General features: G+C 36.6%; 1 protein-coding gene across 1 annotated transcript in view; it reads right to left on the bottom strand.

Annotated features, from left to right (window-relative positions):
• Positions 1-8,780: 8,780 nt before the first annotated feature.
• Positions 8,781-25,976, bottom strand: part of LOC102401408 (calcium-activated chloride channel regulator 1) — a 32,554-nt gene continuing 15,358 nt past the window's right edge. The window contains exons 8-14 of the mRNA XM_025288348.2: positions 19,373-19,550; positions 16,483-16,583; positions 15,913-16,137; positions 15,507-15,777; positions 14,770-14,940; positions 13,296-13,535; positions 8,781-9,127 (exon numbers count right to left, since the gene is read on the bottom strand). Of these exons, the coding sequence (XP_025144133.2) occupies positions 8,781-9,127; positions 13,296-13,535; positions 14,770-14,940; positions 15,507-15,777; positions 15,913-16,137; positions 16,483-16,583; positions 19,373-19,550 (1,533 nt within the window). The remainder of the gene's footprint in view (positions 9,128-13,295; positions 13,536-14,769; positions 14,941-15,506; positions 15,778-15,912; positions 16,138-16,482; positions 16,584-19,372; positions 19,551-25,976) is intronic.

Below are 25,976 nucleotides of genomic sequence, written 5' to 3' on the forward strand. Positions count from 1 at the left end.
GTGTGGGCTTCTCACTGTGGCGGCTTTCCTTGTTGAATACCATGGGCTCTATGGCACGTGGGCTTCAGTAATTGTGGCACATGGGCTCTGGAGCACAGGTTCAGTAGTTGTGGAACATGGGCTTAGTTGCCCCGCAGCATGTGGAATTTTTCCAGATAAGGGATCGAACCTGTGTCCCCTGTGTGGACAGGGGAATTCTTAACCCCTAGACCACCAGGAAAGTCCCTGTTTATTTGTTTCTGTGCAATTTCAATGCTACATTTATTACTATAACTTTGTGAATTGTTTTAATATCCAGGATGGAAATTCTTCCATTTTACTTTTTCAAAATTAGATTAGTTTTTCATGAACTTTTATTTCGTCTAATTTGGATGATGTGCTTGTTAAATCTAGAATTTTTATTGAAATCTGATTTAGTTATGTATTGCCATAAAATGAACTACTCCATAACTTAGTGGATAAAACAACAATAAATGGTTTTAAATAAATAAATCTCTTAGCTCTGTGAATCAGAAATGCAAAAGCAGCTTAGTTAAATGATTCTGGCTTGAGGTCTGTCATAAGATTGCCACCAAGATGTCAACAGGGGCCACAGTCATCTAAACATTTGGGTCTGGGGAATTCCTCTCCAAGTAGGTTCACTCATGTAGCTGTCAAGTTGATGCTTACAAGTTGGCAGCATCAGCTTCTTGTCACATCAGTCTTGTGATAGAGCTTCTTGAGTATGGTTACGACATGGAGGCTGATGTATGCTAGAGCAAGTAATCCAGGAGATAGCAAGGGAGACAGCAAACACAGGGCTGGATGAAGCACAAGCTGGAATCAAGATTGTCAGGAGAAATAACAACCTCAGATATGCAAATGATACCCCTCTAATATCAGAAAGTGAAGAGGAAATAAAGAGCCTCTTGATGAGGGTAAAAGAGGACAGTAAAAAAATCTGGCTTGAAACTCAACATCCAAAAAACTAAGACCATGGCATCTGGTCCCATCACTTCATGGCAAATAGAAGGGGGAAAAATTGGAAACAGTGACAGACTTTATTTTCTTGGGCTCCAAAATCACTGTGGATGGTGACTACAGTCATGAAATTAAAAGATGCATACTCCTTGGAAGGAAAGCTATGATAAACCTAGACAGCGTATTAAAGAGCAGAGACATCACTTTGCTGACAAAGGTCAGTCTAGTCAAAGCTATGGTTTTTCCAGTAGTCATGTACAGTTGTGAGTTGGACCATAAAGAAGGCTGCTGCTGCTGCTAAGTCACTTCAGTCATGTCTGACTCTGTGCGACCCCATAGACGGCAGCCCACCAGGCTCCCCTGTCCCTGGGATTCTCCAGGCAAGAACACTGGAGTGGGTTGCCATTTCCTTCTCCAATGCATGAAAGTGAAAAGTGAAAGTGAAGTCGCTCAGTCGTGTCCGACTCTTAGCGACCTCATGGACTGCAGCCTACCAGGCTCCTCCATCCATGGGATTTTCCAGACAAGAGTACTGGAGTGGGGTGCCATTGCCTTCTCCGAAAGAAGGCTGAGCACTGAAGAATTGATGCATTTGAGTTATGATGCTGGAGAAGATGCTTGAGAGTCCCTTGGACTGCAAGGAGATCAAACCAGTCAATCCTAAAGGTAATCAACTCTGAATATTTATTGGAAGGACTGATGCTGAAACTGAAGCTCCAGTACTTTGGCCCCTGATGCGAGGAGGTGACTCATTGGAAAAGACCTAGATGCTGGGAAAGATGGAAGGCAAAAGGAGAAGGAGGTGGCAAAGGATGATATGGTTAGACAGCATCACTGAATCAATGGACATGAATTTGAGCAAACTCTGGGAGATAGCAGAGGACAGAGGAGCCTGGCATGCCGCAGTCCATGGGGTCGAAAAGAGTTAGAGAGGATTTAGCAATTGAACAACAGCATGCAAAATAGACCCACCCTTCTCACAAGACTGTCCTAACCTCATCCCATTACAGAATCAGCTTGAAGTCCAGAATCTCATCTAAATTAGGTCCAGAGGTCATGAGGCTCCTTGGGTATATTTCTTAAGTACAGTCTTTTGAGTACAGTTTCTTTTGATTTGAAGATTTGTGGACTTAAGAGAGGGAGACAAGAATCATTGAGGATCAGTCTTAAAAGATGCTGCTGTTGCTGCTGCTAAGTTGCTTCAGTCGTGTCTGACTGTGTGCGACCCCATAGATGGCAGCCCACCAGGCTCCTCCATCCCTGGGATTCTCCAGGCAAGAACACTCAGTGGGTTGCCATTTCCTTCTCCAGTGCATGAAAGTGAAAAGAGAAAGTGAAGTCGCTTAGTCGTGTCAAACTCTTCGCGACCCCATGGACTACTCCATGCAGCCTACCAGGCTCCTCCGTCCATGGGATTCTCCAGGCAAGAGTACTGGAGTGGGTTGCCATTTCCTGCTTCAGCTTAAAGATGACTACCACAAAATTTCACTTAACATTTATTGTAAGATAGGTGTGTTGGAGACTAATTCCTTCTGTTTTTGTTTGAAAAAGTATTTATTCACTTTTATTTTTTTGTTTGGAATGAAAGAGACTTTAAATTCTATAATGTGTTACAATTTTCAAAAGTTTTACATATATGATTTTATATAATGTCTTAATAACCCCTTTTCAGCCCTCTACTCCTATATTGCCTCACCCCCTTCCCTCTCCCACTAATAACCACTAATTTGTTCTCTACATCTGTGAATTTGCTTCTTTTTTGTTTTATTCACTAGTTTGTTATATTTTTAAGATTCCACATATGAATATCATACAGTATTTGTTTTTGTTTGTCTGACTTATTTCATGTTAACATAATGCCCTCCAAGCCCATCCATGCTGCTGCAAATGGCAACATTTCATTCTTTTTTATGGCTTTGTAGTAGTCCATGGAATGTGTGTATGTATGCATCACATCTTTCTTCGTTCACCTGTTGATGAACACTTAGGTTGCTTTCATACTTTGGCAAATGTAAATAACACTGATGTGAATATTGGGGTGCATGTATCTTTTTAAATAAGTGCTTTTGTTTTTTTTGGATATATACCCAGGAGTAGAATTGCTGTGTCATACGATGGCTCTATTTTTAGTTTTTTGGGAAACCTCCATGTTTTTTTCCACAGTGTCTGCTCCAATTTACATTCCCACCAACAGTGTGTGAGTGTTCTCCTTTCTCCACATCCTTGTCAGCGTTTATTTGTGGGGTTTTTTTGACCATAGCCATGCTGATGAGTTTGGGGTGATGTCTTATTGTGGTTTTGATTTGCATTTTTGTGATGATTAGCAATGTTGAACATCTTTCCATGTGTTTATTGGCTATCTGCATTTTCTCCTTGGAAAAATGTTTATTCAGTTCTTCTGCCTATTTTTTAATTGAATTGTTTGTTTTTTTGTGTTGACTTGTGTGAGCTCTTTAAATCTGTTGAATATTGGACAGCTACTTGTACAAGAAGAAAATTAGAACATCTCTAACATACATATACAAAACAATATCCTTTGTTTTTGAAAAATAATTTTGCTGGACAAGGAATTCTGGGTTGGTGGTTTCTCTTTCAACACTTTTAAACGTATCACTCTACTCTCTTATTGCTTGCAGGGCTTCCGAAGAGAATTCTTATCCTATTACTTTATAGGTAAGATGTTGTTTATTTCCAGCTTGTTTCAAGATTTTTTTGTCTTTATTTCCTTCAGTTTGAATATGATATGCCTGTTGTTGTTCAGTCGCTCAGTCATGTCTGACTCTTTGTGACCCCATGGACTGCAGCATGCCAGGCTTCCCTGTCCTTCACCATCTCCTGGAGCTCAAACTCATGTCCATTCAGTTGGTGATGCCATCCAACTATCTCATTGTCTCTTGCCGCCTTCTTCTCCTGCCTTCAATCTTTCCCAGCATCAGGGTCTTTTCTGATGAATCTAATGAGGCATAATGATATGCCTAGGTGTATATTTTTTGAAATTTGTCACTCTTGATGTTGACTGAGTTTCCTTAATCTGTGGTTGATATTTGTCATTAATTTTGGATTGTCAAAATTAATTAGAATTGTCAGCCATTATTCATTTCTTTTCTTCTTTTCTCTTTCTCTTGCTCCTCCCATTGAATGTATGTTGCACTTTTTATATTTGCCACATAGTTGTTGGATAGTCTATTCCATTTTTCCTCTTTGCTTTTTTCAATTTGGGTACTTTCTATTGACATATCTTCAAGCTTACTGATTCTTTCATTGGCCATGTCCAGTCTACTGATGAGTCCATCAAAGGCATTCTTTATTTCTGTTATGGGGTTTTTGATTTTAGCATTTAATTTTGATTCTTTTTTAGGGTTTACATGTCTCTGCTTACATCTTTCTTGTGTGTTGTATACTTTTTGTATTAGAGCCCTAGGATATTAATCATAGTTACTTTAAATTCTTGATCTGATGATTCTAAAGTTTCTGCTATATTTAAATCTGGGTCTAATGTTTTGTTTTATTTTTGTTGATTTCAGACTGTGTTTTTTGCCTTTATCATGCCTTGTAATTTTTGGTTGAAAGTCACAGATTATGTGTTGGGTGAAAGGAACTGAGGTAAATAGGCCTTTCATCTGAGGTTTTGTGCTATCTGACTAGTAGGGTGTGCTTACTAAGGGTGTAGCTTTAGGTGTCAGAGACAAAAATTTCCTCTAGTGTCTAGTTTTGTCTTCTTGAATGTTTTCAGCTTCCCTAGTAATTCTTTCTTTATTGGGTTTGAGATTTCCAGTTCTTTTATCTCTAACCTTCTGTTATTATACTGCAGCCTTATTAATGTCTTGGTAAGGTGTAGGGAAGGGAAAATACCTTATAGTCTTATAATTAGGTTTCATTCTTGTAGTGTGCTTGTTCTCTGAGCTGTGACCTTCACACATGTTTTATAGATTTTTTTCCTTTGGTAAGACAGAAACAACTAAATGGCTCTGGAGTTTGGTACTTCTCTTCCTCCATGTGGAAGGCTAGTTGGGGTTGGATTTGGGTATTTTCTTCTCCCCGTATGGTGGTATATGGGAGATTGGTGTTGAATATTTCTTGTCCTGAAAGTTGGTTGAAGTGAAGTGAAGTGAAGTTGCTCAGTCCTGTCCGACTCTTTGTGACCCCATGGACTGTAGCCTGCCAGGCTCCTCTGTCCATGGGATTTTTCCAGGCAATAGTCCTGGAGTGGATTGCCATTTCCTTCTCCAGGGGATCTTCCCAACCCAGGGATCGAACCTGGGTCTCCCGCATTGTAGATAGATGTTTTACTGTCTGAGCCATCAGGAAAGTTGGTTAGGCTCCTGTAAAACCTAAGCTGGATAGTTAGGTAACATTGTTTTCCTTGAGGACAGCTTTTTGTTAAGGAAAACAGAAATGCTCTGGGAAATTTCAAAATGATTCCTTTTCCTTCTCTCTCTGCGAAAAGTCTGAAGGAATTTTTCTCCAATTCTCAGTTTGAGAACATGGTGGGGCTCCTGGAGCAAAAATTCAGCAAAGTGTAGAGGTTCCTCAAAGGCCCCTTAGGGTTTTTAACTCTTAAACTTAGCCACACTGAGCCTCTGCCAGATCATCATTTATAGTTTGTATTTCTACTGGTACTGGCTTCAGTGAAGAAAAGAAAGTGAAGTCACTGAGTTGTGTCCAACTCTTTGTGACCCCATGGACTGTAGTCTGCCAGACTCCTCCATCCATGGGATTTCTCAGGCAAGAATACTGGAGTGTGTTGCCATTTCCTTCTCCAGGTGATCTTCCTGACCCAGGGATCGAACCTGGATCTCCCACATTGCAGGCAGACTCTTTACTGTCTGAGCCACCAGCGAAGTGGCAAAGTTCAACTCCTGGGTTTCTGTTTTAACTGTGATTCTCTGTGTTTGTCTGTCTTTCCCGTTTTAAAAATTTATTTATTTTTAATTGGAAGATAATTGCTTTACAATATTGTACTGGTTTCTGCTGTGTATCAACATGAATCAGTCATAGGTATACATGTATCCCTTCACTCTTGAATCTCCCTCCCACTTCCCACCCCATCCCACTCCTCTGGATTCTCACAGAGCACCAGATTTGAGCTCCCTGTGTTATACAGCAGATTTCCACTGGCTATCTAATTTTACACATGGTAATGTATATGTTTCAATGCTACTGTCTCAGTTTGTTCCACCCTCTTCTTCCCCCAGTGCCTCCACAAGTCTGTTCTCTATGTCTGCATCTGTATTGCTACCCTGCAGATAGTTTCATCAGTACCGTCTTTCTGGATTCCATATATATGCAATACTTCACTCTGTATCATAGGCTCTAGGTTCATTCACCTTATTAGAACTGAGTCAAATGCATTCCTTTTTATAGCTAAGTAATATTTCATTGTGTATACGTGTCTTTTCAATTAATGGAATAGCAGATAGTGATTAATTCTTTGATGGACCTAAGAGCAATTGTTGATTTTAGTTATTCAGCTTTTTTCTTGGGAGGATGGTAGTCAACTGCTGCTCTTGATTTTTATAATTGATCTTGTTTCTGATAACTTAACAGAATTCTCTTATTAGTTTTAATTATTTGTTAATTCTATTGAATTTTCTGTGTCACCTGAAAGTAATTACAGTTTTGTATCTTTATTCCCAATTGCATCTTCTATTTTTTTTTTTTTTTTAGCTGCATCATAGGAATCTTGCTTTCCTCCGTGACTGTTAAAGGTCTGTAAATAATTTCTCAGTACAGTGGCCAAGTAGATAGAATAAATTATTATTTGACCATTTAGATCTTCACAATCAATGAAAATTTTTTTCTAATTTATAGACTCTCCAGTGATGTGTTTTCCTTGGAATTTAGAGTTCTCCCTCTTTTGTGTCTAATTTCTCATCCATACTTGAAGATTTAACGTGCATGTGCTCAGTTGCTCATTTGTGTCTGACTCTTTGCAGCCCCATGCCCTGTATCCTCTGTCCATGGAATTTTCCAGTCAAGAATACTAGATCAGCTGCCATTTCCTGCTGCAGGGGATCTTCCTGACCTGAGGACCACACCTGCGTCTATTGTGTCTCCTGCATTGGTAGGTGGATTCTTTACCACTGTGCCACCTGGGAAGCCTGGAGATTTAATGGCCCCTTTAAAATTTTTTTTAATGATCAGGTTGGACATTACCATTCATAGAATCAAGTTAATAAAGTTTTCAAAGGTTTCAGTTTTAATGAAGAATGGTGGCTGAATGTATATTTTCATATGTGAAACGGATCTCCAGTCCAGGTTCAATGCATGAGACAGGGTGCTCAGGGCTGGTACACTGGGATGAGCCTGAGGGATGGGATGGGGAGGGAGGTGGGAGGGGGTTTCAGGATGGGGAACAAATATACACCTATGGCTGATTCATGTCAATGTATGGCAAAAACTACTACAATATTGTAAAGTAATTAGCCTCAAATTAAAATAAATTAATAAAAAAAAAGAATGGTAGTTGAATTATGCTTTTATATGTGTGTTGAAATAATATAGTTTTCCTTTTAAATCTATCAATGTGATAAATTACATTGATTTTCTAATAGTAAACCATCTTTGGATTCTTAGGATAAATTCAGCTTGGTCATAATATGTTATTTTTTTTACATATTAATGTGGATTTGGTTTGTCAGAGTAATTTTTTCCTGACTTTTCCAGTGTATCAAATAGCTTCCTCCTTTCAGATATTCAAAGTTTTTGAAATATTCTTATCTATAAACAAAGGATTTTCCTTTAATAAAACTGTTACTCTCTTTGTCTCTTTCTCCCTCAGGAAAAATATCTTACTAGTGCTATAGTAATGCTTTAATTTACATCTTATTAAATAGTTTATAAATTCCATTGACAGGATACAGTTAATTTCCTGAAATGCTGTGGGGAAATTAACAAGATGGTACCAGTCAGGCTTTCATTAATTTGTTTCACAAATATTTATTAAATGTATATTATGTGTCAAATACTATTCTAGATTCTGAGGATACAGCAGTCAAAACAAATCCCTGCCTTGATAGAGCATCTTGGTGATATCCTTAGGATTTAATTATGGTCTCAGAATATGAATGGGTCTTTAGTGATGTTCCACAATATATACAAAAGTAAATTATTCTTGTCTAATGATCGTTTCATGCCTAGGATCAAAGCTTTGATAGATGACTTTTAATCAATGATAAAAAACAAATTTGACCTCCTTACTGCTTTGGATCATAGCTCATTGAAAAATTATCTTATAGTCTTTTTTTTTATTATAGTTTTTGTTAATATGAAGTATTCATTCATAATAAAAATGAAACCTAAATAATTCTATCATAAAATTATTTCTATTGTGGATTCATAAATATTTTTCAAATGGCTTAGAAAAACTTTGGTTTTGTTAATATACCAAGTGAATTTATAGCACACTTTGAAAGTGTTTCTTAAAAAGCCAATAAGTAAGGTGTTCCCTAGTGGCCTAGAAGTTAGGATTTGGCACTCTCACTGGTGTTGCCTGGGTTCAGTTCCTATTTGGGGAAGTGAGATCCTGCAAGATGTATGGCATGGCCAAAAAAAGAAAAAAAGCCAGCAAGTAAAAATATGCATTTTATTTTATGGTTAGTTAATAAATGGATTTTTCTAAGATAGGAAATGGTATATTCATTTTGCTTTAAAGTGAAACTAATTAGAACTAATAAACTCAAGTATTTAGGAAATTTACAACTTTCATATGTTCACATATATTTCAAAGAGCTTTATAATAGACAATGTATAGTAAATTAAATCCTAAATAAATGTTTGCCAACTATGTATAACATTGAATCTCAGTTCTGATGCAATCCCTAGTTTAAACTATAGATAAAAATCATAGCTAATGCAAAAATTGCCAAACTGATTGCAGAAATCTTGGTACCCAGAGCAGGGACACTGTCTTCTGGCATAGGAATAAACTTGATTGCTTGTGCGATGTTAGAAACCTCTGAGGTGAGATTGGCTTCATTGATGGCTTGGACTGCAATATAGAAGTTGGTGCCATTTTCTATTCTAAAAAGTTCTGGTTTAAATTCAAAATTTTCTTCTGAGCCGGCCTCCTTAGGTTTTAGACTGGACGTATTCACTAAAGTAGCATTGTCAAAATCTTTTTGGGGATCCAGGAAACTCTTACTTATTCTTATAATGTAGCTGTTGGCTGGAAAACAAATAGGTATTTCGTGTACATTAGAATCACTACATGCGTTATTGCTACCACATTGTTTTACATTTAAGGGTCCATCAGAAGTGCACACTGGGTTTTTTGTTTGGTTATTCCATCTTCTTTATTTTAAGAACAAATATGTGAACAGTTTTTTATCTAGTTATCTAATCACAAAGAATTTAATTTAAAATTGTATAGTACTAAAAATGGATCTCAATTTTTTAAGAAATAGAAATATGAAGAACTGAGTCTACTTTTGATTTAGAACAAGGAACACAATAATGTTTGAGTAAAGACCTTATGTCTATGCTATTTTCCATTAAGCTGAGAGAGGGAGTTATAAGATGGGTGAGTAAGAGAGCAGATAAGTAGAGTAGAAACCAAGGATATGGACAAAGAGCAAAGGGAGGCAAAGAGTCTGGAATGTGTACTAATTAAACATGTTTAAGAGCCAGACAGACTTTGACTAGTACCTTAGTTTTACTACTTTCTAGCTGTAAGAAAGAAAAATTTATTTAATATTTCTTAGTTTTCTTAACTATAAAAAGAAAATCAATCATTCATTTCATCTAACATATATGGAGTGCTAGTGATGAAAATTATATGTGAGAATGCATGAAAAGTGTTTAGCACAATGTCTGGGACTTAATAAATGTTTGAAATATTAGTTATTATTACTGTTACTTTATCAAGAAAGGAAAGAAAGATAATACAAATATTTCATTTCAAAATGCTTTTAGAAATCCATCAGAGCCATAGATAAAGAAATATATTTTAACATTATGAAATGCCGTGAACAATAAACCATCGAATGTCTTCTTTTGAAGTGAAGACTTTATTTCATGAAGTGCTGAAGATGTTTTAAGTATGTGGTGAATAACTTAAATTTAGGGTTTTCTTTTTAATTCAGGACCTGTGCCTTAACGTCTGAGTCTTTTAATAAATACATCTTATCCATCTGATCTATTCTGCTACTCTTCACATCCTCTCTGCATTTAATTTTGGTGGGTCTATCCAACTATCCATCCATCCCTTACTTTAATTCAAATATTTCATTGTGAAATTTTGCTTTCTTGACTTTGAGCATATTGTTTGGTTCCTTTTCTCCCTGACATGAGTCCCTGGAATGTGCCTCCCTCTCCCCATCTATGCAATTTGTACTTATTCTTCAAGGCCCAACAGGAGGTCCAGTTTCTCCTTGAAGTCTTGATCATGTGTTTCATCACTTGTTGACCCTCTTCCATGAACTCTTACTGCATGGGAAGGAGCTTTCCAATTTTATGAAGGTTCAGTTTATCTTTTCAATGTGAATTACTTCTGGGCCCCCAAAGACACATGAAAAATGCTCAACATCACCAATCATTAGGAATGCTAATCAAACCTACCTTGCACCTGTCAGAATATGTATTAGTAAAAAAACAACAAAAAACAAATGTTGGCCAAAATGTAGAGAAAAGGGAACCCTTTTGCACTGTTGGTGGGAATGTAAATTGCTGCACCACTATGGAAAACAGTATAGAAGTTACTAAAAACATTAAAAGTAGAATGATCATATGATCCAGCAATTCTGCTTCTGGGTATTTTTTTCAAGAAAACAAAAACACTAATTCAAAAATATATATGCACTTCTATGTTCATTGCACCATTATTTGCAATAGCCAAGATATGGAGCAACCTAAGTTTCCATTGATAGGTGAATGGATATATATATATATATATTACTGGAGTGGGAAGCCTATGCCTTCTCCAGGGGATCTTCCCAACCCAGGAATTGAACTGGGGTCTCCTGCATTGCAGCTGAATTCTCTACCAGCTGAGCTACTACAGAAACCCTATATACACATACTTATACACAACGGAATATTAATCAGCCATAAAAAGAATGAGAGCTTGTATTACATGACAACATGGATGGACCTAGAGGGTATTATGCTAAGTGAATTAAGTCAGATAGAAAAGACAAATACCATGTGATTTCATTTATATGTGGAATCTAAAAAACAAAACAAAAGAACAAATATAACAAAATAGAAGTAGACTCATCAATACAGAGGACAAACAAGTATTTGCCAAATGGGAGGGGAGTGGCCGGAGTGAGTGAAATCTGTAAGGGAGATTAAGAGGTACAAACTTCCAGTTACAAAATAAATGAGTCATGGTGATGTAATGTACAGGATGGAGAATGTAGTCAATAATACTATGGTAACTTTGTATGGTGACAGATGGTAACTAGATTTAAAGTGGTGATCATTTTGTACTGTATAGATACATCAAATCACTATATTATGTATTCAGAACTAAAATAGTGTTGTAGATCAATTGTACTTTAATAAAAATATTACTTTTTGGCCAAAAATGTTTATTCAGTTGATGCCCAAAATGACAAAATTAGAGGATCATGAAATATTAGAATTATATCTACTTGTTTTAGTAATTCTAGGTCATCTAGTCTGATTTGCATATATGACAGATATGGAAATTGGGTCCCAGTAAATTTAAGTTTTTCGTTCAAAATTATATAGGCTATTCATTTATTTTTTGAGATACTGCTACTACCTCCTTTTGTAATGCCTAAGGGTAAAATTTGATAGAACTACAGTATCTTCCTATTAGTTACAAGAAAAGAGGGAGATCAGATCTCACGTATTGTAGGCGTTTGAGGTTAAACACACTGAAGTGCTTTCTTTTTCAATGTGTGTATGAAATACTTTCTTCCTTCTTTTAGTTCCTGTAAGCAAATGGCAACCCACTCCAGTGTCCTTGCCTGGAGAATCCCAGGGACAGAGGAGCCCGGTGGGCTGCCGTCTCTGGGGTCGCACAGAGTCGGACACGACTGAAGCGACTTAGCAGTAGCAGCAGCAGTAGCAGCAAGCAGCATAAGGCATTTATTATGAATCCAGTCTTAATCTAAAGGCTTAATCTTAACTGAATTCAAGTTAGAACTAAACATATAGTCATATAATTTCATTTATGGCTTTTCAGTGAAAGTATATATATATATTTTCACCATAGTTTTAAGGGTCATATTGTATTTCAGAAGCTATCATGGTAAGAGTCTCAGTACTGAAGTACAAAGAGCTCTTTGTAGGTATTTTATGTTTCCTTTGGCTTCAGAATGATTTTTTTCATTGTGTAATAATAACAAAAAGAAATATAACTACAAAGGAAATGAAAGATTAGGAAGCATCATTTCTTTTGAGAGCATATAGTGAGGGGTGTATTATAATCCAAGTGAAGGAGCATTGAAAGTCACTTTTAAGCACTGGCAAGCTCTGAGTTAATTGTGTCTGTTGATATGCATATTACTTTCATTTTACCACCTTAAAGGGAAAATAACAAGATTGACTTTACCCCATGAGAATCTTCTAGTCTAGCACAATTCTGGAATATGATAGTCATTCAATATTTAATTCAGTTAAATTTAAAGCAAAGCTAAAAGTGATTTAGGCTTTTTGGAATGAGGGCAGTTTATTATGAGGAACTTTGAATGAATGAGATATTTTGGCCTTGAAATTTAATTCAAACTCCATAGCCAAATCTCTGCTCGTGATCCTCTCTCTGGGAGATCTTCACTTAAATTTGTTAACTTTCATTCTTCAAGACTAGGTCAGGGATAGTCTTCCCTGAAAAATTCTTTAATATACCTTGTGATCTTAACCTTCAACTATTAATAGAAGTGGCCATCCAATGGTGTATCTCATTATATTCTATAAAATTATCTTTTATTTTCAGGAACTATCTTCTCTACCTAACTGTTGAGAGTAGGGTTTATTTCTTAAGAACCTAATAGTGTTTGAAAATTCAATAAAAGGTCAATGAATGAATGAAATTGTGCAAGTACAGAAATACATAGAAAAAATTTTCTCTGTTAGGAAATCAGTCTTCTCAAAGAATTTCTAAGATAGTTCATGTTGTGAGAGGCAGTTTGGTACAACAGAGTCTGATGAGAGTGAGTTAGACTTCTAATTTATTAAATACAGAAATAATTTGGGCCAATCCATTATCTCTTGGGGCTTAAGTTCTCACATATGAAAACAGGTGACCAATAGTAGACAATCTATACATGTTATTTACAAACAGGACAGTAGAAAATTTTGAGCAAATGAAAGCCTGTGGGATTTCTTTTAGTATATAATATTTTAAAATATAATATCACACTTACCTTTTCCTTTATCTAGGACATTGCCAGGGGCTGTCCATGAGAGTTGAATGTGATCTTCTTTAAATTTTGCTTCAAGGTCTATAATTTTATTGGGTGGGAGCACAGAAGGGTGATTACCAGAAGGAGGAGCTCCTGATACAGTAAATGACCCTCCAGAGGTTAGTCTGCTAAAGTCTTCTATTTCAGCTTTTGCCAGGTCATCTTTGACTTCAGGTCTGGGTGGGTTCAGTATAATTTTACCTACCAAAAAAGCAATTTTGTAACTTTTCATATTGCCATATCTATTCTTGTAATCTCATTTGTGGCTGTAGAGGAGTTAATATTGAGTGATAGTAGCAGCTATTGAAAAAGTAATAACTTTTAGGGGAAAAAAAGCTTGTTTTATTGGTGTTATTTTAAAATTGATGAGGAGACATTATGAAATATTAGTACTATTGTTTAACCCATCTGTCTTTATTCTTGACTCTAAATTCTTTGAGGACAAGGATGGCCCCTTATTTATCTCTGTAGCTCTGAAAGTGAAAGTGAAGTTGTGCAGTCGTGTCTGACTCTTAGCGACCCCATGGACTGCAGCCTACCAGGCTCCTCTGTCCATGGGATTTTCCAGGCAGGAGTACTGGAGTGGGGTGCCATTGCCTTCTCCAAAACTATACTTTAGATGACTTCAATGTTCTATGACCTAGCTGGGCCAAAAATCAAGTTATATAAGTGAAATTAAGATCTGAAGGTTTTCGTTATGTACTCGATTATCATTGATTAGTTCGATATAATGCCTTTGCTTACTGATATCCAAGAGCATGGGCATTTTATAAAATGAATTACAACATTTAGATTACTTTTGAATTTGGAAAAGCCTAATGTTGATGAAAAGTATAGAGTTCACCTTTAAGGCACAGGAAGCTATAAACAAAAGACTCTACGCTAGAGAATCCTGGGAACAAGACTTCTGTTTGTCTTGAACTAACATTTTTGGCTTAAATATGAAGGCATTTGATAAATTTCACAATTTTTAAAACTCATCAGAATCTCTGTAGCTCTAGTATATAGCAAAAGCTTGCCACAGTAAATTTTTTTTTTCAGTGTAATTGAAATGAACTGAGGGAGATGTAAACGAAACTAGGTCCCTCATCATAAATATGGTTTTGAAACATAAAGTTGATTATATAACTCTATACTTAGGTTTTCCATGCTAAGTTGCTTCAGTCATGTCCAACTCTTTGCAACCTCATGGACTGTAGCCAGCCAGGCTTCTTTGTTCAGGGCGATTCTTCAGGCAAGAATACTGGAGTGGGTTGCCATTTCCTCCTCTGGGAGATCTTCCCAACCCAGGGATTGAACTCATGCCTCACATCTCCTGCATTGGCAGGTGGGTTCTTTACCACTAGTGCTGCCTCCATGGTACCTTTTAATTTGAATGCTTGTCACATATAATTTACCTAGATAAATGACATATTTCTATTTTAATGCCACTTACCATTTTCAATATAGCCTGGTATATACAGGGCTTTGTTCTGTGGTTGTCTTAAACTTAGCCTAGCCGTGTTGTTTCTTGCCTCGGCATGTACTTTTAAACTGTATCTACCATTTCCACGGTAATCTGTAAAATATCTTGAATAGATGCCATCATTCTTGACAGTATCAGCACCTTGATATTGAAGTATAATATTAGATATACCACAAAGTAAAAATGACAACATCAACTGTATATGAGCCCTAGTGATGGAAGCTATTTTGGGGGATAGTAGAGCACAATTTTTTAAATACATGAATCCAAGAATCAGGCCACTTGGGTTCAAAGTCTTGATTGGCCACTTGCCAACCTTTGACTTTGGAAAAGTCTAATTCATGGTAAACATTCAATTAATATTAGTTATTATTTTTTCATAAGAGAATCCTATCAAAATAAGGAAAATGTAACTAAACTGGAGAAAGCAAATGTAAAACACTGATACTAATGAAAACAGAGAAAAATTGTACTCTGTTATATGGGAAAAGTAAAATTATTCATAAAATTTAAAGAAGATAAATATGCTTATGTTCACGCCTAGACAAGATAACTAAGTGAAAGGTTAAAAAATTTTAAAAGCATTACAATTAAATTTAATTCACTTAAAGTACGTTTCTTTGGATATATAGGAACTCCTGACTTCTAAGACATGTGACTGTAGTAGGATTTTAAGTTCAGTGGAAGTTGATGCATATTCTTATTACCTGCACCATTGTCCCAGAGCTCCAATGTTACTTGATGTCCATCTTCAGTTTCTATAATGGCAGTTACATTGATTCCCAGTACAGGCAAAAACCCTTGACTGACTTGTGCATAAACAATCACTGGGCTAGGGTAATGTGCTGTATGTTGACTCATGTGAGCTGTTGCAGTTACTGGGGGTGTAGTAGGACTTCTTGCCCGAGTGGTCACTGTCACTGTTAGTATTTGAGGACTGGCATGATTATTTAGAAGGCTGTAAGTCCAAGTACCTGTCTGAAAAATTAAAAAAAAAAAACACATCTATTTTAGAGCTTTTGTAATATCTTCCCTCTCCTATATGAGATGTTGTCTTCATTTTTTCCTTAAAATTGGTTGATAAAGTATGGAGAAAATAAAAAATATTCTTACCTCTGCAATACCAGGTATTCGAAGACGAGCAGAATGAATATTTAGCTTATCTTCTTTGAAATCTGAGGTTTTATATTTCTTTCCTTTTGGATCCTGGAGAAGAATTTCTGGCTTTTTTATTGTCCACGTGACAACAAAGAAAGTGTCATTTCCAATTGTACTATCCACAGGCACTGTACCATTTACCCATTTCTTTTCTGTAATTGCCAAGGCTTTGCTTTCCAACTGTTAATGTAAATATAAACAACAAACACATGAGACTGATTTGTTATTACAGTTAATAAGATTTCAAAGTTTAGTCAGTTCAGAGAAATTCTAAATATACTTTTAAGATTTCAATTAAAATAACCGAGACTTATGTTGAATGTTTATATTGATTAAAAATAGAAGAATCAAAAGAAAAAGTGGCTGTAAGTATCACAAAAAGCAAATTCAGTAGGATGTTTTTCTTCTGGAACCTGAAATGTTTTCAGACAGATGAATTATTTATTAGAGAAAGAAGTTACTATTTAGGGTAATAAAAATTTGTTACAAGTGTGAAAAGGCAAAGAATTTTTTTAAGATACTGACCTGAATAGTCTGCAGAGTGATACTGCCACTTCTAGATGAAATTCTACTGAACGCATTAGTAAGGCCATTTATGTCTTTATTGGCATAAAACCGATGTCCTCCTAAAATGGAATTTTATTTCTTTTATAATACTAATTTTATTTTATTTGAAAAATTTTTACTGAAATATATTTGATTAACAAAATGTTAGTTTCAGGTATGTTGCAAAGTGACTCAGTTATACAAATACATTTATTCATTCTTTTTTTAGATTCTTTTTCCATATAGGACATTACAGAATATTGAGTAGAGTTCTCTATGCTATACAGTAGGTCTTTATTATCTATTTTATATACAGTGTTTATATGTCAATCCTAATTAGAAAGTGAAGAGGAACTAAAAAGCCTCTTGATGAAAGTGAAAGAGGAGAGTGAAAAAGTTGGCTTAAAGCTCAACATTCAGAAAATGAAGATCATGGCATCTGGCCCCATCACTTCATGGGAAATAGATGGGAAACAGTGGAAACAGTGTCAGACTTTATTTTTTGGGACTCCCAAATCACTGCAGATGGTGACTGCAGCCATGAAATTAAAAGGCGCTTACTCCTTGGAAGAAAAGTTATGACCAACCTAGATAGCATATTCAAAAGCAGAGACATTACTTTGCCAACAAAGGTCCGTCTAGTCAAGGCTATGGTTTTTCCTGTGGTCATGTATGGATGTGAGAGTTGGACTGTGAAGAAAGCTGAGCGCCGAAGAATTGATGCTTTTGAACTGTGGTGTTGGAGAAGACTCTTGAGAGTCCCTTGGACTGCAAGGAGATCCAACCAGTCCATTCTGAAGGAGAACAGCCCTGGGATTTCTTTGGAAGGAATGATGCTAAAGCTGAAACTCCAGTCCTTTGGCCACCTCATGTGAAGAGTTGACTCATGGGAAAAGACTCTGATGCTGTGAGGGATTGGGGGCAGGAGGAAAAGGGGACAACAGAGGATGAGATGGCTGGATGGCATCACCAACTCGAATGAGTCTGCGTGAACTCTGGGAGTTGGTGATGGACAGGGAGGCCTGGTGATTCATGGGGTTGAAAAGAGTCGGACACGACTGAGCAACTGAACTGAACCGAACTGAATCTCCCAATTTCTCTCTCCCCAGCTCCTTTTGCCCTTGGTAACTATAAATTTGTTTTCCACATCTGTGACTCTGTTTCTGTTTTGTAAATAAGTTAATTTTTACCATTTTTTTTAAAGATTCCACATATAAGTGATATCATAGATTTGTCTTTCTCTGTCTGACTTCACTCAGTTTGACAATCTCTAGGTCCATCCATGTTGCTGCAAATGGCAGTATTTAGTTCTCTTTTATGGCTGAGTCATATTCCATATGATTCTAATTTTAAGTGGGAAAATCGTATTTGGTATTATACTCTTATCAGTATACTATAAAATACATTTAAAATTTTCTTTTTAAACCTACAAAAGATGAATTTTCCAGACCTTTGGAACTTTTAGTGTATCAGTATCCTAGATGTAATCCTGCAATAACTAAACCTTGCTCAAAATATCTTAGAATAAAGAAAAAAACTGGCCAAATAATATTATTTTAAAATCAATCATTAGATTTAAGTGTTTGCCACATTAGTAAAGCTTATCTAAATCACCAAATAATGATATGAAAATTAAAGACAATTTTAAACTAGCTGCTTATTTTGTGGTTATATTAAGACATACCAAAACAATTAGTGAATGACAGTGTAGAATAAAGTAAAATTGATTAAAGAAAGTGAAAGTAAAGTGAAAGTGAAGTTGCTCAGTCGTGTCCCACTCTGCGACCCTGTGGACTGTAGCCCACCAGGCTCCTCCGTCCATGGGATTCTCCAGGCAAGAATACTGAAGTGGGTTGCTATTTCCTTCTCCAGGGGATCTTCCTGACCCAGGGATCGAACCCAGGTCTCCTGAATTTCAGGCAGACGCTTTAACCTCTTTGCCACCATGGAAGCCCTAAAATTGATTAAATGCAGATACTAAATGACACAAGAGTTAATGAAGAGAGAGATAACTTCGGTGTCAGGAGCTGGAAAAGAGTGTATTGCAGAGAACAAGATTTGGTATTCAGTTCTCTATGCTGTGCTGTGCTTAGTTGCTGGTTGTGTCCGACTCTCTAGTTGTGTCCAATTCTTTGAGACCCACGGACTGTAGCCTACCAGGCTGTCTGTCCTTGGGGATTCTCCAGGCAAGAATACTAGAGTGGGTTGCCAGCTCCTCCTCCCTGGATCTTCCCAGCCCAGGGATTGAATCTGGGTCTCCCTCATTGTAAGTGGATTCTTAACCATCTGAACCACCAGGGAAGCCCAAGAATAGTGGAGTAGGTAGCCTATCCCTTCTCCAAGGGATCTTCCTGACGCAGGAATCAAACCCAAGTCTCCTGCATTGCAGGTGGATTGTGGATTCTTTACCAGCTGAGCTACCAGGCAAGCCCAGTCTTACTATATTGCCTTGGGTAAATAATTTGTATTCTCTAGATTTTACATTTACTCCTCAATAAAATAGTGCTAGCTGAATCTCTACTGTAATATTGAGCAGGTAAGATACTGAATAAGAATTTTGGAACTGCAGTTGAGTAAGTCCAGTAACCATGAGAGCAAAGATTCATCTTGGTGGTAAAAAGTGATGAGAAATGAGTGAAGACAACACATATGGACTAATGTTAGAAGAAGCTAGTATAGGTAGAAACAGAGAGAAGTGAAATGGGGTGAGGAAAGATATTAATTTGAAGGATGAAGAGAAGGAAAGGACAGAGATGAATTTTTTAGGACAAGAAAAATTTGAGCAGTTTATAGTTTAAGGGGAAAGAGTCCCTGGAATGAAAGAAACTGAAAAGGTATTTTCTATTCAAACTCTATTCCAAAGGTTTACCTGTCATATCTGAGAGTGTCTCCAGTTCTTTGGCAGCAGAAGGTCCCAGGGCAATGGTGTGAATGATCACACCACTTTGTTTTACCTCCTCAATGCATAAGTGTATTTCATTATCTTCCCCATCAGTTAGTAGTATGATTTCAGAACCAGAAGTGCTCTGTTGACTCTGAATAATTGCCTAATGTTGAAAAATCAGACTATTGTTAATAATTAGAGAATATCTTATCTAAATACATATAAACTAAGAATAAACCTTTTCTTTAATTTTGGAAAAGTCTTTAGGCCTATACATCAGAGTAGGCCAAAGGAAACTTCCTATTGTCATTCTAGGTTGAGCTAGCTTGGAAATAAGTGTAATGTACAATGGTCTTGTAGGTTTCCAAAGGCAGAATGTTAACAGTGCTTTCACATATACTCAAGCTATCCAAGACAGAAAGAATATAACACTTAGAACACTAACACACAATAAATATTCAGTGAATGCTAACTATTATTATTATCTCAGGAGATACATGGGGTGGAGCCTGATGACCCAGGCAGTTTTGGTAATTTGCAGACTAGACAACATTTGTAAAGGCATGACTGAAGGCAGGTGTACAAAGTTAAATGATGTGACTTGTGTCTTTTTATGCATTTTAGTTGATAATTAAAGAATCTTAGGATTTCCTGGAAAAAACATTGACCTGTCACGAAGAAGGAAGTTCATGAATTTATCAAATACTGTAATTTTGGGAGGGTGGTATTTTCCTGATTTTTTACCAAGAGTAGTGGCTAACACAATTTACTCAGAGACATTGAGAGTAAATTCTAGCTCTTCCCTTTGATGAATTGAATAGGTAGTGTTTAGTCTCTCTATAGTATATGTATATATAAAATGTATGTATGCTGCTGCTGCTGCTGCTGCTAAGTCGCTTCAGTCGTGTCCGACTCTGTGTGACCCCAGAGACGGCAGCCCACCAGGCTCCCCCGTCCCTGGGATTCTCCAGGCAAGAACACTGGAGTGGGTTGCCATTTCCTTCTCCAATGCATGCAAGTGAAAAATGAAAGTGAAGTCGCTCAGTCATGTTCAACTCTTCGTGACCCCATGGACTGCAGCCCACCAGGCTCCTCCATCCATGGGATTCTCCAGGCAAGAGTACTGGAGTAGGGTGCCATTGCCTTCTCCGAAATATGAATATAATTAATATTTATAATAAAGTTCTGTAATGAGTTCAGTGTAATGATTACTTTTTTGAACTTTGGAGTAAGAAAGACCAGGTTTTGATCATGGTTTTGCCAATTACTGATTATATGACCTTGCGAAAGATATTTAATTACTCTGTACCTCAGTTTCTTTATGTGCAAAATAGGCATAATAATAGTGCCTGATTAAAAATTAATGGTAGCAATAAAGTAAGATTATGAATGAAAAGCATTTAACATAGGGACTAATGTAGTATATGCTCAATAAATTTCAGATATTATTGTTATGATTCTGTAAGTAAAAGCTTATATGATTTCATTATATAAGTAATTAAGAGGTTTTTATTTGTTTGAATGTAATTTGATATAATCTCTTCAGCAATAGTCTGTGGTCAAAATGTCATATGACACATATCAAAACATTAAGAAAAACTTATGAACCAATATGTGCAAACATTATAACACATTCCCAAGATATAGTGCAGTCATATTTTAGAATTGAATAAACATATATAAGAATTATAATTTTTAATAGCAATCCTTCCTTGAGTACTTGCTTATCATTTTTATTGAATTATAGTTGATTTACAATGTTATATTAGTTTCATATATACAACATAGTAATTTACTATTCTATGAATTATACTGTAAAGTCATTACAAAATAATGGCTATATTTCTCTGTGCTGTACAATATATCCTGCTGTGTATTTATTTTATATATAGTAATTTATATTTCTTAATACCATACTCTTATCTTGCACCTTCCCTTTTCTCTCCCCATTGGTTACCACTAGATTGTTCTCTATATCTGTGAGCCTGTTTTGCTATATACATGATGTTTGTATAATTTTTTTGGTCCTACATATAATTGATAATAGAGTTTTTGTCTTTCTCTGCTTGACTTATTTTATTAAGCATCATACCCTCTAGGTCCATCCACATTGTTACAAATGGCAGAATCTCATTATTTTTTTTTTATTGCTGAGTAATAGTCCACTGTATATGTGTATATATACATACATACACACTAAATCTTATTTATTCATTCATCTCTTGATAGACACTTGGTTTGCTGCTATATCTAGGCTATTGTAAATGATGCTGCTATGAACATTAGGGGAACACTTATTTATCTGACATATTTCTTGCAATTAAATAAGTACTGTTGCTTTTTTTCCTTCAAAGAAAAAGGAGTGCAAGAAGGCAAAGTAGTTGTCTGAAGAGGCTTTACAAAGAGCTGAGGAAAGAAGAGAAGTGAAAAGCAAAGGAGAAAGGAAAAATACACTCAACTGAATGCAGAGTTCCAGAGAATAGCAAGGAGAGCTAAGAAGGCCTTCTTAAATTAACAATGTAAAGAAATAGAGGAAAACAATAGACTGGAAAAGACTAGAGATCTTTTCAAGAAAATGGAGATATCAAGGGAACATTTCATGCAAGGATGGGTATAGTAAAGAACAGAGTGCTAAGGACCTAACCAAAGCATAAGAGATTAGGAAGAGGTGGCGAGAATACACAGAGGAACTATACAAAAAAGATATTAATGGCACTAATTACCTGATAGTATGGTAACTCACCTAGAGATGGACATCCTGGAGTGTGAAGTCAAGTGGGCTTAGGAAGCATTACTATGAACAAAGCTAGTGGAGGTGATAGAGGTACAACTGAACTATTTCAAATCCTAAAAGATGATGCTGTTAAAATGTTGCACTCAATACTTCAGCAAATTTGGAAAACTCAGCTGTAGCCACAGTACTGGAAAAGGTCAGTTTTCATTCCAATCCCAAAGAAAGGCAATGCCAAAGTATGTTTAAACTACTGAATAATTGTGCTCATTTCACATACTGGTAAAGTTATGCCAAAATCCTTCAAGTTGGCTTCAGTAGTATGTGAACCGAAAACTTTCAGATGTATAAACTGAATTTAGAAAAGGCAGAGGAATCAGAAGTCAAATTGCCAACATCCATGGATCATGAAAAAAAACAAAGGAATTAAAAAAAAATCTGCTTCATTGACTATGCTAAAGCCTTTGATTGACTGTGTGGATCACAACAACTGTGGAAAATTCTGAAAGAGATGGGAATACTAGACCACCTTACCTGCCTCCTGAGAAACCTGTATGCAGGTCAAGAAGCAACAGTTAGAACCATACATGGAACAACTGACTGGTTTCAAATTGGGAAAAGAGTGTGACAAGGCTGCTTATTTAACTTATATACAGAGTACATTATGCTAAATGCTGGGTTGAATTAATCACAAGCTAGAATCAAGATTGCTGGGAGAAATATCAACAACCTCTGATAAGCACATGATACCACTCAAATGGCAGAAAATGAAGAGGAACTAAAGACCCTCTTGATGTGAGTGGAAGAAGAGAGTGAAAAAACTGGCTCAAAACTCAGCATTCAAAAAACTAAGGTCGTGACATCTGGTCACATCACTTCATGGCAAATAGAAGGGAAAAAAGTGGAAACAGTGACAGATTTTATTTTCTTGGGTTCCAAAACCACTGCAGACAGCGACTGCAGCCTTGAAATTAAAAAAATGTTTGCTCCTTAGCAAAAGAGACACAGATGTAAAGAACAAACTTTTGGACTATGTGGGAGAAGACAAGGGTGGGATGATTTGAGAGAATAGCATTGAAACATGTATATTGCCATATGTAAAACAGATGACCAGTGCAAGTTTGATGCATGAAGCAGTGTACTCAAAGCCTCTGGGGCAACCCAGAGGGATGGGATGGGGAGGGAGGTGGGAGGAGTGTTCAGGATGGGGGGAACATGTGCACCTGTGGCTGATTCATGTCGATGTAGGCAGAAACCACCACAATATTGTAAAATAATTATCCTCCAATTTAAATAAATAAATTAATTAATAAAAAGATGCTTACTTCTTGAAAGGAAAGCTATGAAAAACCTAGACAACATATTTAAAAGCAAAGACATCACTTTGCTGACAAAAATCAGTCTAGTCAAAGTTATGGTTTTTCCAGTAGTCATGTACAGTTATGAGAGCTGGACCATAAAGAAGGCTGAATGCTGAAGAATTGATATTTCTGAATTGTGGTGCTGGAAAAGACTCCTGAGTGTCCCTTGGACTGCAAGGAGATCAAATTAGTCAATTCTAAAGGGAATCAACCCTGACTATTCATTGGAAGGACTGATGCTGAAGCTGAAGCTCCAGTACTTTGGCCATCTGGTGTGAAGAGCCAACTCATTGGAAAACACTTTGATGCTGGGAAAAATTGAAGGCAAAAGGAGAAGTGGGTGGCAGAGGATGAGATGGTTAGATAGCACCACTGACTCATGGACATGAATTTGAGCAAACTTTGGGAGATAATAGAGGACAGAGAAGCCTGGTGTGCTGCAGTCCATGTGGTCACAAAGAGTTGGATACAACTTAGTGACTGAACAAGAACAACAAGTATTACTTCTCATATTCCATTAATTGAGGAAACTGAGATTTTTTTGAGTTGAGTAACTCACCCAAAGTCATTTAGCTAGGGAATAATAGAATCACAGTCCCAGGTTTGTCTGGATCTGGAACTTGTGTATTTCTTAAACCTATATGCTTTACAGAAAATAAACATCATGAGGAAATCTAGGAGTTTGCGTTAACTAGTGGCCCAGATGAGAGTAATAATCTCTACTTTTTAGCTGAGGCAGTGAGAGGATCAGGGAAGGGAAACAGTTTTCTGTTTTTTTGACTGAAGGAATATAAATAGGCTTAAACAGAGGCTATCTTAGGTTGGAAGAGATTCAGATGAGTACTGGAGGCAGTTTAATATAATGCTCAAAAAGTTGCTCACAGCTTTTGATTTCACAATTTTTATTTCAATAAACTTCTACCTATGTGTTTTGAGTTTCATACTATACTTGAGCAACTACCTCTATTTTTGTGATTTTAAATGTCAATTTAATTGGATGAACTGGGGTTTTATTTATCCATAATATAAAAATATTAGTTATCTCCCTCTTCTAAAATCCCTTTAACAGCATTATTTTATCCTCATAGAAATTTGGACTATGGAGTGATTATGAGGACTTTTTCAATAAAATCATGATGATTATGTTTACACAGAATTTTTCTTCCCTTTAACCACTCCTCAGTGCAATGCAGTACCTCAGGAGTATGAACAATAGGCAATAGAATGTCTTTAAAAATTATTTAAATGAGAGTTCAAGATGGCAGAGTAGAAGGATGTGTGCTCATCTCCTCCTGTGAGAAAACCAAAATCTCAACTAGTTGTTGAACAGCCATCGACAGGAAGATGTTGGAACCCACCAAAAAAAAATACCCAACATCCCCCCTTGGCATAAGCCCTCTTGGAGATCACCATTAACCCTAGAGCCTGTAGACCCCAAGGCTGGGTTGCCTCAGGCCAAACAACTAACAGAGAGGGAGCACAACTCTACCCATCAGCAGATAATTGGGTTGAAATTTATTGAGCAAGGCCGTGCCCACCAGTGTAAGACCCAGTTTTTCCCACTGCCAGTCCCTCCCATCAGGAAGCTTACACAAGCCTCTTAGCCTCCTCCATCAGAATGCAAGACAGAAGAAGCAATAAGAACCACAATCCCACAGCTAGAACAAAAGTCACATTACAGAAAGTTAGTCAGGATGACAAAGCAAAAGGTTATATCCCAGATGAGGGGACAAGATAAAACCCCAGAAAAATACTAAATGTTGTGGAGATAGGCAACCTCCCAGAAAAATAATTCAGAATAATGATAGTGAAGATGATCCAGGATCTTGGGAACAATGGTGAAGATGCAAAAAATGTTTACCAAAGACCTATAAGAACTAAAGAACAAACAGAGATGAATAATCCACTAGAAGGAGTCAGTAGCAGAATAACTGAGGCAGAAGAACGGATAAATGACCTGGAGGACAGAATGGTGGAAATCACTCCCATAGAACAGAATATATAAAAAAGAATGAAAAAAAAAAGAAGATAGCCTAAGAGACCCCTGGGATAGCATTAAACACACCAACATTCACATTTTGAGGGTCCCAGAAGTAGAAGAGAGAGAGGAAGGACCTGAGAAAATATTTGAAGAGATAATAACTGAAACTTCCCTAACATGAGAATGGAAATAGTCAACCAAGTCCAGAAAGCACAGAGAGTCCCAGGCAGGATAAACCCAAGGAGGAACACACTGAAACACATAGTAATCAAATTGACAAAAATTAAAGACAAGGTAGAATATTTAAAACAACAAGGAAAAATGACCAATAACATACAAGAGAACTCCCATCAGGTTATCAGCTGATTTCTCAACAGTAACTTTACAAACCAGAAGGGAATGACATGATATATTTAAAGTGATGAAACGGAAGAATCTACATCCAAGAATATTCTACATAACAAGGCTGTCATTCAGATTTGATGGAGAAAACAAAAGCTTTCCAGATAAGCAAAA

This window comes from Bubalus bubalis, chromosome 6 (genome assembly GCF_019923935.1).
Source record: "Bubalus bubalis isolate 160015118507 breed Murrah chromosome 6, NDDB_SH_1, whole genome shotgun sequence".
Taxonomy (NCBI): Eukaryota; Metazoa; Chordata; class Mammalia; order Artiodactyla; family Bovidae; genus Bubalus; species Bubalus bubalis.